Genomic DNA, 14,697 nt, shown 5'->3' with positions numbered 1-14,697 from the left:
TGGTTATAATCATTTTCATACATTTACTGCAAATGTGCTCATAATGAGTTGGCACTCAGTCTTCTGAAGGTCGTAAGCTTTGTTCAGCGTGACTGTCCGGACTGATGTATCCAGGGGTGCACATAAGTGGTCCGCAGGTGTGCATTCGCTGTCAAAATAAAAGACGCGCACCGGATAAGCAGTTGCAACGCACGTTTGCATACATAAGATTTTCTGGAGGAGGACAGACATTTGTTTAGAACTCTTAAAGATGTCGAAGAAGTAAGCTCCTTTAAGCAATTACTTTGGTGTTCCTCCAAAGAAATGTCAGAAGGAGTCCGAACCGCAAAAGAAGCGCGTATTCTCGGAAAAGTGGTTGCAGGAGGTGAGCTGGCTTCAAACAAATGATGAACGCACAGAGATGTGGTGCAGAATGTGCAAAAATAAACATGTTTACAGCCTGACACACAGACTGGTTGGTCTCTGTAGATAATTGAATCCTTCATAACACCTGCACAGGTGAGAATCTATTTTATAACTCACGTTTTTCATTTATAGTAAGTTTGCGGTATTAGGGCCGTGGCCTCTTTGACTGACTATCAGCTGTTTAAATCACCAGATATGTCTGCTGATTGTTCATGTTGAGATTAAAGTTGTTGTTTCCTCCAAAAGTCCTGATGTGGACGAGTTTGTAGACGACTTTATGTCTTGTGATACGACAAACATTGTCTATACTGGACGAGGGTGTAACCATCACTATCCTTGCATCAATCCAGTGTGAGCTCTTTCATTTTGCACGAATCCGTCCAGCTGTGGTTCTAACTTCTGACCAGATGCCAAGTTCTGCACCAGCGTCCTATCACCACACCGTGCTTATGAGCTAAAACAGAAATAACAAGGAGAACACCCGTGGTGTTCACGAAAGCAGACGATCCATGACGAGCAAAACTACGACTGCTTCCCTTAGTCTCACGCCCACCCACCAGTGTGCGCCGTGATAAAAAGCAAGCGTACAGATGCTGAGCTTCCAGCTGTTTGGAAAACTGCTGCACTGTATCGCAAACCAAGCGCCCCCTTTTACCAAAGAGGGTCTCACGCCAGAGAAAAGATCATGTGAGACCAATCGCAAACTGAGCACTCCTTTCACAGCAGATACTGATCTCAAACTCCACCCCTCTTGCAGGCTGGAGGGAGTTTCGATCCAAGTGCTCCTGTGGACCCACAGCTGCAGCTGACAGCTGAGCCTGCAGAGCTCCTGGGAGCAAACACCCACAGGTTAATAACTACGTGCACACACACACACACACACACACACACACACACACACACACACACACACACACACACACACCAGGCCTGCGTGTGTGTGTTAATCTCCGCTTTGTTTTTGTCCCTTTTTTTTTTTAAGCAACCCCTAGATCAGTCTACTCACCCCCAGTATAAACCAAACGCACCTCCTCACAAACATGCCATCACCTCAGCTCACAGCGCTCCTTCCTCTGACCTCTGAACCAGCTGTACTTCCACTTCACCTACCACCACCCACCTTTCACTCTCTCTTTCTCTCTTCTAGCACATGATGGACAACAAACCAAGCGCTCTTTTAACTTGAGGCTCGACTCTGGCAGACTTTCAGTCCAAACTTTCATCATCATCGTCACATTTTTCTGCTCCTGCACAAATAAACACAGCATCAGTGTAACCACAACTAAATCAAACCAACCCCACCTCTCATTTCCACATCAGATAGAAAACAAGCGCTCCTTTCCAGCATCCAAAGCTCTGTTCTTCCTCATTCTGAAGCTGTCAGATGGCAGGTGTGAGTAGTTGTTTTCCACAAAGTGCAAGGCGGGGCTGAAACAAAATCAAACCAAGCCCACTGTCCTCCATCTGGAACCCCACCCATCCATCCAACCATCCATTTACTTCCACTTATCCAGTTCAGGGGTTCCAGGAGCCTAAAAAAAGAATCAAGTGCTCCCTTCTTTACCCGTTCCTCTTGCATGCAAAAGCTTTAAGGTTTACTCGAACTGGAGACAGACCTGTAAATAAATCAAACCAACTCCTCCTCTCAATGAAATAAACCCCTTTTTTCCTCCAACCTGAGCTGGTACATGGTGCAAGTGCTCCTTTCCAGCATCCAGCACGCTCTTCCTCCTCAGTCTGAAGCTCTGAGATTGCGGTGTGACCTCACAAATCAAGCGCTCTCCTATATACCACGGAAGCAGGAGCTTCAACTGATGTTCTTCTGTTCCCAACTGTACTTAATCTGGTGTGTCATGTGTCTGAAATCAAACACTTCCCTTATCTAAAAGCACAAAGTGAAGCTGTAATCAACTCAAACCAACCCTCCACTGTCCTCCACCTGGAAGCTCATCTCTCAGCTGAGGGATAAATCAATCAATCAAGCGCTCCCTTCATTATCTCTTCCTTTAACCTCGACGTTCAGGAAAGATAAAGCTGAAACTAAATCAAACCAACCTCTCCCGCAGTGCCCTACTACACCTGTATGTGGTGTATGCATGCACCCCATGTAACCTGAATGAAACAAACCCCCTCTTTTCCTCCATCTCCAACCTGAGCTGGCATGTGGTGCATAGGAAACCAAGCGCTCCTTTCCTTATGCTCTGGAGTTTCCTTCACCTGCAAAGCATCCTCTCTGAAACACAGAGAGGGGTTGCAACAAAAATCAAACCTACCCCTTCTACTCTCCCCTCTTTTTCTACCTCTGGCACGTGGCACATCACAAACCAAGCGCCCCCTTAGATCCTATAGGTCGCCTTCACATTTTTCAAAATTGAAAGTACAACAAAATCAAACAGTCTCTGAAACATTATTCACGCCCCGCCCCCGTCTTCTTATAGCAAACCGAGCGCCCCCTTCTGCCTCTCCTAATGAAAAAGCCCCCCCCCCCACACACCCACCCACCATCATTTCATCCTGGACCCGGACTCCCCTGCTTGGCGGGGAGGCACAAGCGCTCCCCTCATTGCCCTCACGCTTTCTGCAACAAAATCACCCCCCTCCCGGCCCTCCCCTCTCGTGGACCCTCTCCTCTTGCAGCTGGCACGTGATGCGTCTCAAACCGAGCGCTCCCTGCACCTCCAGCCTCGCATCAGCACACCATCATGCGTTTTTTTCCTGCAACATCCAAAACCAAACGACCCCCCGCCTCCCCTCCACTCTCTCTCCCCCTAAACAAACACGTCATCAACACACACGTGCACGCGCGCACACACGCAGATGCGCACACCGGGACACACCGGCTCTTACCTCTGGAGCTGCTGAAGGCGGTGTACCAGGACAGGGAGACCAGCCCGCACAGCCCGAACAACAAGACCGTCAGGAAGGAGACATTTCGGAGCCTCATCTCCGGAGCCCCGGGAGCATGTCCGCACCGAGAGGGGGGAGCAGGGCAGCGCGTGGATGGAGGGAAAGGGGGAGGCAGGCGGAGACAGGTAGACGGAGAGAGCCACAGAGACGGAGGGAGACGGAGAGACGGGCGGAGCTGTTGCTGTTTTAGCAGCAGCGGAGAGACTGAGGAGAGGGAGAGAGAGGGAGGGAGGGAGAGAGGGGGAGGAGACAACCAGGTAGAGAGACGTGAGGAGAGAGAGGGAGTCAGAGGTCTGAATTTCTCCGGAGCTCGGAGTTATTCCGGTGGTTTCCTCACAGGCAGAATCATCGTAAACACGTCGGGTTGCTTCATCGTGTCTTACGTAATGACTCATGTAACGGATTGAAAGGGAGTTTCCACCCGGCGTTACTTCAAAGCGCCGGCGTCCCGGGGAGAGGCTCAGAGTTCAGCTTTATTCACTAAAGCACGACCTCAGGCCCCTGAAAATGACTCCGGCAGTGACCTGTGAGCAAGGGCTTGGCAACGGCGGGGAGGAAGAACTCTCCGTTAACAGGAAACAGCCCAACACAAAACAAATGATCATCAATTGAGTTAAAAAAAAAAAAAAAAACAAATCCTCATGCATCACGGAGCCGTTAGCAGCTTTACTGAAGAGCGTTAGAGAGTTAATGTAGGTTTTATTTTATTTCATTTGGACTTTTTGTCTTTTATTCAGTTTCATTGAGTTTCCAGAATGGATTTTTTTTTGTCTCAGTATAGTTTTGATCATTTGAAAATGCTTCTTTTCATTTTATTTATTTATTTATTATGATTGTGTTTTGTTTTTTTCATTAGGGACGTCCATCAAGGCAAGCTGAAATAACATTATTACTCAGGATGTTTCCTCCGTTTTGTTTTCAAAGTTCACAAAATCATTTCATTTATATTCGATTTTATTAAAAGTCCAGTTTTTATTTGTTTTTCAGTTCAGGGGTGTCCAACAGCCACACTGAAGCTGTTCAGTAATAGATTTTTATTTATTTATTTTAATAAAATGAAAATTCCAGTTTTTTCACTGCTAATTAGAACTTTTTTTTTTATTGTTCCAAAAAAAAAAAAAGAATTTTGTGTGAATTAACAGAAACTTTCTGTGTTATAATTAGAGGACAGTCTGGGCAATGAGCTGCTAGAATGTTCTCTAGAAATTTTACACATTTCTTTTTTATAAAATTAAAGGGAAACAGTCGTGCTGGAAAAACTGAGACATGTTGTTGAAATTGGCTTCTTTTTAAGATGTGGATCTCGTTAAATTAAATTAAGTAGTTAAACTTCTTCACAGTGACAGAAAGTGAGGTTTTATTTAGTGGCCCATGTATGGTCAAAGGGTTTGACGTCCCTGTTTTAGGTAACTAAAATGTTTTTTCACATTTAGTTTTAGCCAACAGTCATAACTTTGGTTCAGGGTCACCTGATCCAGCCCTAACTATATGCTTTAGCAAAAAGGAAAGTTTGAAACCTAATCTTAAAATTAGAGATAGTGTCTGTCTCCTGAATCCAAACTGGGAGCTGGTTCTATAGAAGAGGGGCCTGAAAACTGAAGGCTCTGCCTCCCATTCTACTTTGAAATACTCTAGGAACAACAAGCAAGCCTGCAGCAACCATCAGCTGATGGTCTTTTTCATTTCCAGCCAACATATTTCTGAAGTTAAAGTTCCCAGCAAACATGGCTGAAACATTACCCTTCTCTCTTGAGTCAAAGCTCGCCGCAGTGCGACGGTAGAAACCTCAGTATAAACAGATGAAGCCCAGCGGCCCGGTCACACAGCTCCTCACAAAACAATCATCTCCCCATTAAAGCTTTAAGATCTCTGTTTCAAGACAGACCGGGCAGAGAGGGCAGCAGAGGTTACAACAAACACAACAGAAGAAGTAAAGCTAGAATTAAACTGATGCTCAGTGCAGAGTATGGTCAGAGCATCCAGAAGGATGAAATTTTATCGATTAAAACAAAATGAAATCCAGAAAAGATTCTCACCTGACAGAAAAGACAAAAGTACTCCCCACAAGGACATCTCAGAGCCCTGACCTCTCTCTCCGAGTTCACTTATTATCTCACTGAGCACGCTGCCCTGCGTATTGATTCAGCTGCACCGGGGCTTCATAACGCTGAGCTGGGGGCAGAGAGGAAACTCAGCATGCAGCAGAATTTATACGCAAAAAAACACAAGCAGATTCAAGCTGTTTATAACAGTGCATCCTAACGCTCCGACAGCCACAGCCATTACTCAGACACACACTGAAACTCCATCCAAGCCCACTTTCTTCTGATTGGTCGGCTTCAGGAAGCCTGCTGAGGGGTGTGTCTATACTTTTTGTGCTGCGTGCATTTATCAGACGTCCATTCAGCTTATTATGGGAACGACAGACGCAAGCCTCATCAATCACTGAGGTGTTACAGGTGGATGTTTGGTCACAGGTGCAGATTACTTCACAATAAAAGCATTAGTTAGTGAGGAAAATTGTGAGGGTTAGGCCTGTTTTTCCTTATTAATGGCTCATTTTTGAACCCCAAAAGCATGGGTTTTGACCAAAACAAGGCACAGGAGGCACACAAAGAAGAGGAAAGAAGGGAGACAAAGGCAGCAGGAGGTTGAGAACGTAGAAATACAACAAAGAACACAAGTTTGTTCAGAACGTGAACCAAATGTTCAATAAAAAAACTTGATAGTCTGAGACCAGAGTCGATATCAGGTTGATTATTTTCTCTGTGAAGCAGAAATGTTTCATTTGCTGTTTTTTGTGGGTTCTTTAGTATGCAAAAAGGTTTAATCTGGAGCTGAAGGTGTGCTAAAAGACAACTGAGCTGCTACGACCAGGAACAGGTGAAAGCAGGTTGGATCCCCAGCCACAGAGATGTAAACACATCCCGATATCACGGAGAACTGTAAACCTTTTATACTCATTCATGTCTGGAAAACAGACATGAAACAGAACGAACCACATCTCTGTGTGAGGACAGACTCAGTTGGGAAAATGGTAAATGAGAAGAATTGTGAATAACTGATGAAAAACCATGAGAGTTATCCTTTCAAAGTAAAACTGTGAGCTTCAGTGCAGGTGAAGCACCATCCTGGTTCAATCCTGGTTTAATCTCAGTTTAATGTCATCTTAATCCTGGTTTTCAGTGTTTCAAAGGTGGTACATCGCAATAGTAACTAATGCTGCAGGCCTAACCTGCTCTGGAACAGGTTATGTTCACGATAAAACTCACCAACTACAGAAGCTGTTTCCTGGAAAATAACCAGGAAGGCACTGACTGGTTCTCTGGTGGGTTTTGAGAGATTCTTAGATCTTTTATTCTTTGTCCTTTCCTTTTGGCTGGCTCCGAACAAATTTAAAGTCAGTGAACTGCTCTCTAAGCCTGTACACAGAGATCTGAGGCTAACATAGAGCCTCTACTGTAAGCCTTGCAGCTGAGCCTGGTGTGAATTCAGTGTTTTAAATACCATCAGGCTGTTGGAATAAGGCTGACACTGTCTTACAGAAACACATCGCGTCTGACTTCAAACCTGAGTCACACTGCTTGTATTTGTCAGACTCTGATAAGAACTTCAGGAATCATCGTGTAACGTTGTTCTGTGTAAAGACAAAGATCTTCGGTTATTCTTTGCAGTTAGGCTTGAACCCCATGATATCAAGTGAGATTTGCTGGGTTTCGCTTTTTTTTAAGTTTCTACCTGCCCCACTGCAGAGCACCTGTCATCCATCAGAGCCTTTTTCTGGGTCTGCTCACCTATAAAGTCAGCACTTTCATGGCTATGTGGAAAAGAGTCTCCATCGGATGGCGTACAGGTGCTGTACAGGAGGATGTGTGAGCAGGAAAGAGATGATTAGAGAGATGTTAGAGTGAACTATGGATGCAGTCAGAGCATGCTCACTGTACAGAAAGGGACTCCTGGTTTGGGTTCGGATTTGTTAATCTGCAGCTCCCCCTGGTGGTCAGGATTGTTACCCATGAAGGATTTTATTTTATTTTTTATTTAATCAGTCAAACATATAAAGCACGCTCCAACAAAGCAAACTACACATTAACTTACAGGCTGTAATTTAATGTGTAGTTTGCAGTTTTTAGCATTTACTATGCTAAAAACTGCGTCTGAGGCCTGCAGATGGTTATATGCAGACAGATCTGTTTAGTGTCATCAGGTTTTTTTTGCTGAGGTTTCCCACGATCGCAGTGCTGCTCGGTCAGCAACGCTGGGCTGAAACCTCGACGCACAGCAACAATTCTAACTGTGATTTAACCGAACACGCCTCCAGTTAGTTTATGAAATCCATCTAAGCGAAGAAGTGGGAAGAAAGAACTCTTCATCGGTAACACAAATGACACAGGAAACGTCTGGAACATTTGTTCTTCCTTTAACATCTCAGGACTTTTTTCTACCCTCTTTAGGGCCATCAGATCACCGGTGAGCCCCTCAGAGGTCCGGGAGGGGTTTGATTACTGTGTCACACTGACATCTAGCGGTCAAAGATAGCAAGTATATTTCAGAGTGTTTATTTTACTTTGGTTCAACCCTCATTTGACTCACTCCATCCCTCCATTCTTCACTGGCACACTTGGGTGATAGGTACAGGTGTCCCATATGCTTGATTTCTGGGTCATGGTGAAAGCTCAGAGGCTGACCATGAATTCTGGAGCCAGGACCATTTAATGTCATTTAGAGTTAACACCTTGAATGAAAAGTGCTCCAGAGTGAGGTTTAAAACTCACTTTTACTTCAGGTGTGCAGTAAATGACAGTGAATAACAGCCTCACAGTCCCTGGGTCTGATGTTAACGAACTTGTATAAATGTTATGCAACAGTAAAAACACTGCCTCCATGTTTACTCACTTGTCATGCACAGACAACCTTTTCTTATAAATGTGTATAGGTGGAAAGAGCTGATGGGGGAAAATGTCTGGTTGAACAAATCTACAGTAATAAGATTAAATGTTGTCCTCGTGTCTTTTTAAAGCAGTGCCTTGCCTGCTGTCATTTGGAATCTTGCATTTGTTCTACAAAACATGAGAATTTGCTGAGAGCAAAGAGAAGGACAGATGAACACAGACAGAGATTCTCAGATGTATTTGTGAGATTACTAAGATGTTGGCTTCTTTTACAAATGAACTGAATTTAATTAAACCACCTTAAGCTTAAAGAGAGAATCTCTCACCAACTTTTAAATGTGAAAATGGTCTACAACCAGCTCAGAATATTTAACTATACGTTCCATTTGATTTGGTGTAAAAAAAATAAAAATAAAATAAACTCTTATTATGGTAAGTAACTAGATGTAATTGCTGAAAATTACACATAGTTTTTTTTGCCACTGCCGTCACTTAACGAAGCAGTGCGGTACACTGCAGCCTTTGTTATTTTGTTCTTTAATATTTTCCGTGGTTCTCTAAATCTTGATTTTTTTGTTCACCTGCAGCTTCTTTACTTTTACTTTAAAACTTTTGCACCACATCAAAGCGGATGTTTCAGAATCAAGCCTTCAGTGAGGAGACACTGAAGCCGAAATTTGATCACAGACTTTCACTTTGCATGTTTCGTTCTCATAAACTACTCAACGTGAAAGACTGAGGAAGAGAGTAAAGAAAAAGAGGAAGGAAAAAAGCATCAGGAGGAAGGAAATGAGATAAGAAATAAATGCTTTTAGGAAACCGTCATTCAGTGAGACAGGGAAGAGCCTCTGTGATGAGGAGGTAGGGAGGAAGCGAAGGAGACTAGCCCTTGTATTATGTTGAAAAAAAAATCACAATGATTACTCAGAATTGTCAAAAAACTGCAATAGAACAATAGCAACTTTATTTTCCATTAGATAAACATTTAGAACACAGACATACACCAGTTTGAATTTCCGGAACTATTTCCAAGAACAATTTAGTAAAAGTTTTTCCTTCTTTACAAACACATTTCTTTCGAACTTGCCCGATTTTCTCAATTTTTCAATGCTCAACATTTTCAATGTTGTCCACATGATGGACAGAATGTAACTGTGTTCTTTCTGCAGATGCAGTTCTTGCATTTCTCACAAAAAGTGCTTGTTTTAATGTCCATTTCTTCCGTTTCTTTACACCTGTATCCACTGCAGATTGGTTGGATGGTGCACGCTTGACCTTTTCAATGACAGCTGCTGCTGCTGGGGGTCAAGCTGGTCTGACTCGCCTCTGGATGTTGGAAGGGACAAAACTTTTGCCCAGTTCTTCCAGGAAAAGCCGACATCAGTACAATTTGCCGGCATTCCAATGTTGGTTGATTTCAGTCCACGGGGCATTGTAAGCAGACACATCTAAAATGTTGTAGAAAATTACCAAGGGCCAACAAGCTGTCTTGTGCTGGTAGCTTTATGTCGCTATGACTTTGTCAAGATTGTCTACTCCAGGGGTCGGTAACCTTTCAGATGATGAGTGTCATCTAAAATTTCCTCAGAAGTCAATTTAATAACACTCTATATTAACAGTTACACACTATATAGAACAACTTTAGATTATATTTGTTAGCAGATGTTGGCAGCTATCAGTGAATAGTAATAAGCTATTTTGAAACAAAAAAAAGAATTTTTATCCATAACAAGAAATAAATAACAGCAAATTAATTGTACAACAGAAAATACAAATGCTATTTATTGTCTCCTCACAACAATGATAAGAAAAATAAACTGGGCCAATATGGCATGTTTGTTAATACAGAGATACACATGTTAATGTGATCTCTGGTCTCCCACTCAGAGACACAGATCTCCGAGTGTCCAGCATTCAGACGGCTACCCGAGGACACTCATGAGAGAAAACCTGCTCACACAGATATGTAGAGCCAAATACTGTTAATAAGGCCTCTGCAATGTTCTGAAGACAGTTAAACTTGTCAGGTAGTGATGTCCAGCAGGTGAAAATACAAGCTCCATGAACACGCACAGCTATGGATTCCAGCTTCCAGAGCTTTTCAGTTCAATCAGCTGCATTTCGATGTCCTCTCTGTCCAGCCAGTTAGTGCGAGACAAATCCAACTGCTCATTAAAGCTTTCTGGTTTGATCAGAAAACAAAACATTGGTCCATACACCTGAGAGTCCAGAAAACACATTATGAATTCAGTCTCGAGTCTACGGATGTATCCGAGTATTTCCGCGGTGCTGATGCTGTGCTGATCGGAGAGCTCCTGAAGCATTTGAAGTGTCGGAATGTGGAAATTTCAACATCGCTTGAAAAAATTGCCAGCTAGCAACGTCCCTCTCACCGGTAGGCTAAGTGATCTTTAGCCAATTACAAGTTGAATCTGGTAGTTGGGGTTGGAAGCTAAGATACCGTCATTAAGAAGAGGCACAACTAATGTGTCTATGCGAGCTAATTTGCGATGTGCACCGCTCGCCTGGCCATTTATTTTTTAATGCACCTTCTCAGATTAATTCACTGCGTGTCGTGCCCAGGAATGGACTGGGACAAAAAATCGACCCAGGCATTTTGAGTAGAGCCCGGCCCACCGGGTATTATAGGAAAAACTATAAAGCCTTTGAATGAAAACAAACGCTGTTGGGACAGTGGTGTACACTGTCTTGTTGGTATATGTATGATTTCTATACATTTTACATCAGATAAAAACTTTGATTGTAAGATTCAGATATTTTTTTTATTAAAAGCTAGACGTTGTAAATGAGAATAAGAAAGAAAAGTATTTCTTTGTGCCCCCCTCTCCCTGTTAATGCCCTGCCTGTCAGCTACATAGAAAAGGATCCTGGTGTTTTTTGTCTCTCAGAAACAGTTCATAACTTCCCTTCAACTCATTCATGTCACCTAAAAGGTAAACCTGTTTCTCCATCACCTGTTCAGTAAACATAAACTCCACCTAAACTTGGTTTATATCTGACCCAGACAGACTGCAGGTCATAACTTCTTACCTGAAGTTCAGTTCACCTGACACTCGGACCGGCGGCCGCCTCGGGTCTCTGCCCTTCCTGCCTCCCCTTTCCCTCATCCACCTGCTTCTGTGGAAGCTCCACCACAGCCACCACCAAACTACTCAGTTATTTTTACACATCGGCCAGCATCTGGACAATCCACCGCCTTTCATTGTTTATACCGTTACTAAAAACAACCAAACAAACAAAAAAAACATTGGCCCATAAAAACGAAAAATCACCCTATGGTCGTGCCATCAGTGGCACGCGTGCCCAGGATTGCCGACCCCTGCATTAGAAGATGACAGCATGCCTTGACCTCGGTGTGGTGATAATGAACATTTTATATTATCATCTTCAGATGTCCCTGTCTCCTCTGTGGATTATGATTGCTGCGTTCCTTGGTTTTCATTTGATGTAGAGATGGCGGCACACTCCTCCTCAGAATCCTCCTCGTCGTCGGACAATTGGCAGTCTGGATCATCAATAACATTGTCCTCGGCCTCTGAAAGATCCTCTGTCTCTGAAACATCTACACTGTACACAAACACTGCAAAGACATTCCAGGACACATCAAAGTGTCCATATTTAAACACCAGTTTATGACCCCAGATAAGGAAAAGTCATAAACTTTCATGAAGAAAAAGAAAGGATGACCAGTACTTTGGTCACCACAAAAAGTGGTCGATGAGAGTTTGTTTTTTAACGAGTCCTCATTCAGTACTGTGCAAAAGTCCTGAGCCACTTCCAATTTGAAGGGGCTTAACAACCCAAACTTTCCTCAGGGAAATTGTGAGGTGCAAGGACTGGACTGAAAATGAGAGAAAAAGCAACCTAATGTCCAAATAAAACTATTGATTGCTTTCTCAATAAAACAGATGATACATAACTATGAAAGGCCTTAATAGATCCTGGAGAACTACTGATGAAGACCACTTTAAAAACTGAAACTCCTTGTAAGCTAAAAGAAAGAAAAGAGAGGTTGCTCAAGACTTTTGCACTGCAAGCAGAGGAGATGGGTCTGCGAAACACATTTAAGGTCAGCTAAAAACTGCATCTGAGGCCTGCAGATGGTTATATGCAGACAGATGTGTTGAGTGTCATCGGGTTTTTTTGCTGAGGTTTCCCACGATCGCAGTGCTGCTCGGTCAGCAACGCTGGGCTGAAACCTCGGCGCACAGCAACATTTCTAATGGTGATTTAACCGAACACGCCTCCAGTGAGTTTATGAAATCCATCTGAGCCGTGCCTCGGTGGGAAGAAAGAACTCTTAATAAGTAACATAACATGATCACTGGAACAGGAAACGGGGCAGAGTCTGAAACATTTGTTCTTCCTTTAACATCTCAGGACTTTTTTCTAACATTTTTAGGGCCATCAGATCACCGGTGAGCCCCTCAGAGGTCAGCGAGGGGTTTGATTATGACCACATGCTCAACAAGCACAGTTCCAGAAATGAGTTACCGTTCAAAACAAATCTCTTACATGCATTTGACCCTCTATTATGTGATTTCTGTTTGCATGCACCATATAGATGAAAATCCCATACAAAAGAAGAGCTGTGTTGCACATTAGTAAGTGTTGCATTTGATATATTTTAAAGTGAAACCACTGAATAAAACCTGTTTTTTCAAAGTGTAACCAGTGCACCAACATAAGAGTTTAAGTGTGGAAAGTAGGAAATTATTATGACAAAAGTTAAGGAAACAAAAGTAATTATTAAGGTGGGCGTCTCTTTTTTTCTACCTTTGACCCTCTCTGTGGTCTACATTCATTTTTACTGTGTCACACTGACATCTAGTGGTCAAAGATAGCAAGTATATTTCAGAGCGTTTATTTTTACTTTTGCTCAACCTTCATCTGACTCTCTCCATCCATCCATCCATCCATCCATCCATCTATCCATCCATTCTCCTCTGCTTATGCAGTTCACTGGCACACTTGGGTGATAGATACAGGTGTCCCTGGGCGATAGGCGGGACACACCTGGACAGGTTGCTAATTTTCTGCAAGGTTAACACAGAGAGAGAGACAATCTACACCTACAGCCAAATTAGAATCACCACTTGAGCTGACTGGCATGTCTTTGGACTGTGGGGTGATGCCTGGATTCAAACCCACAGCCTTCTTGCCGAGAGGCAATGGAGTAACCTCTCCATTAGAGGGCAGAGTATCAAAATTAATTTCAGGAGTTTTGTGACAATAGAGAGAAATTGTAGAGGAAGTCCTTTTAACACACTGTGGTCAACATTTATAGGTTCAGGCATTTCTGATCAGATGGGCGTGATTAAAAAACCCAGAATCATCATGTTTACACTGTAGTTTTTAATCCAGGGACTCAGTAAATGCTCACACAGAGCTCCACTGCAGCCGTGTTTCATGTTTCAGGTAAGTTCATGGACAAAACCAGTAACAGTCGAGGATTAACACTAATTTACATATGCTTGATTTGTGGTTCATGGTCAGAGGCTGACCATGAATTCTGGAGCCAGGAACCAAAAGAGGAAATATCTGTTTAGTTTGAATGCATGCAAATTCATTATGAAGGTCCCCCCCCCCCCCGTTACTTCTGCCATCTAACTATGAACTCAGAGGCAAAACAGAGTTTACTGACTGGGAGTCATCACCTCCTTCCTTTGCTACAGTTATTCCAACGAAGCAAATGCACACAACCCACAAAATGTCATTAAAATATTAAAATAAATACACTCCTGTTTTCAGCGATGCATATTCCACCATGTAAGATCTTCATATCATTAATACCTTTACTGCAGTGTAATGTCATTCAGAGTTAACACCTTGAATGAAACGTGCTCCAGACTGAGGTTTAAAACTCACTTTTACTGAACAAATCTACAGTAATAAGATTAAATGTTGTCCTCGTGTCTTTTTAAAGCAGTGCCTTGCCTGCTGTCATTTGGAATCTTGCATTTGTTCTACAAAACATGAGAATTTGCTGAGAGCAAAGAGAAGGACAGATGAACACAGACAGAGATTCTCAGATGTATTTGTGAGATTACTAAGATGTTGGCTTCTTTTACAAATGAACTGAATTTAATTAAACCACCTTAAGCTTAAAGAGAGAATCTCTCACCAACTTTTAAATGTGAAAATGGTCTACAACCAGCTCAGAATATTTAACTATACGTTCCATTTGATTTGGTGTTTTAAAAAAACAACTCTTATTATGGTAAGTAACCAGATGTAATTGTTGAAAATTACACATAGTTACTTTTTGCCACTGCCGTCACTTAACGAAGCAGTGCGGTACACTGCAGCCTTTGTTATTTTGTTCTTTAATATTTTCCGTGGTTCTCTAAATCTTGATTTTTTTGTTCACCTGCAGCTTCTTTACTTTTACTTTAAAACTTTTGCACCACATCAGAGCGGATGTTTCAGAATCAAGCCTTCAGTGAGGAGACACTGAAGCCGAAATTTGATC

At 42.7% G+C, this 14,697-nt stretch overlaps 1 protein-coding gene across 1 annotated transcript in view; it reads right to left on the bottom strand.

Moving 5' to 3' along the window:
- The window catches only part of mgat4b (alpha-1,3-mannosyl-glycoprotein 4-beta-N-acetylglucosaminyltransferase B), a 127,358-nt gene extending 123,724 nt beyond the window's left edge, over positions 1 to 3,634 (bottom strand). The window contains exon 1 of the mRNA XM_004552033.5: positions 3,253 to 3,634. Coding sequence (XP_004552090.1) covers positions 3,253 to 3,349 — 97 coding nt within the window. The 5' untranslated portion in view covers positions 3,350 to 3,634. The remainder of the gene's footprint in view (positions 1 to 3,252) is intronic.
- Between the last annotated feature and the right edge of the window lie 11,063 nt (positions 3,635 to 14,697).

The sequence above is a fragment of the Maylandia zebra genome, linkage group LG2 (genome assembly GCF_041146795.1).
Source record: "Maylandia zebra isolate NMK-2024a linkage group LG2, Mzebra_GT3a, whole genome shotgun sequence".
NCBI lineage: Eukaryota > Metazoa > Chordata > Actinopteri > Cichliformes > Cichlidae > Maylandia > Maylandia zebra.
This window is presented reverse-complemented; position numbering and strand designations above follow the sequence as displayed.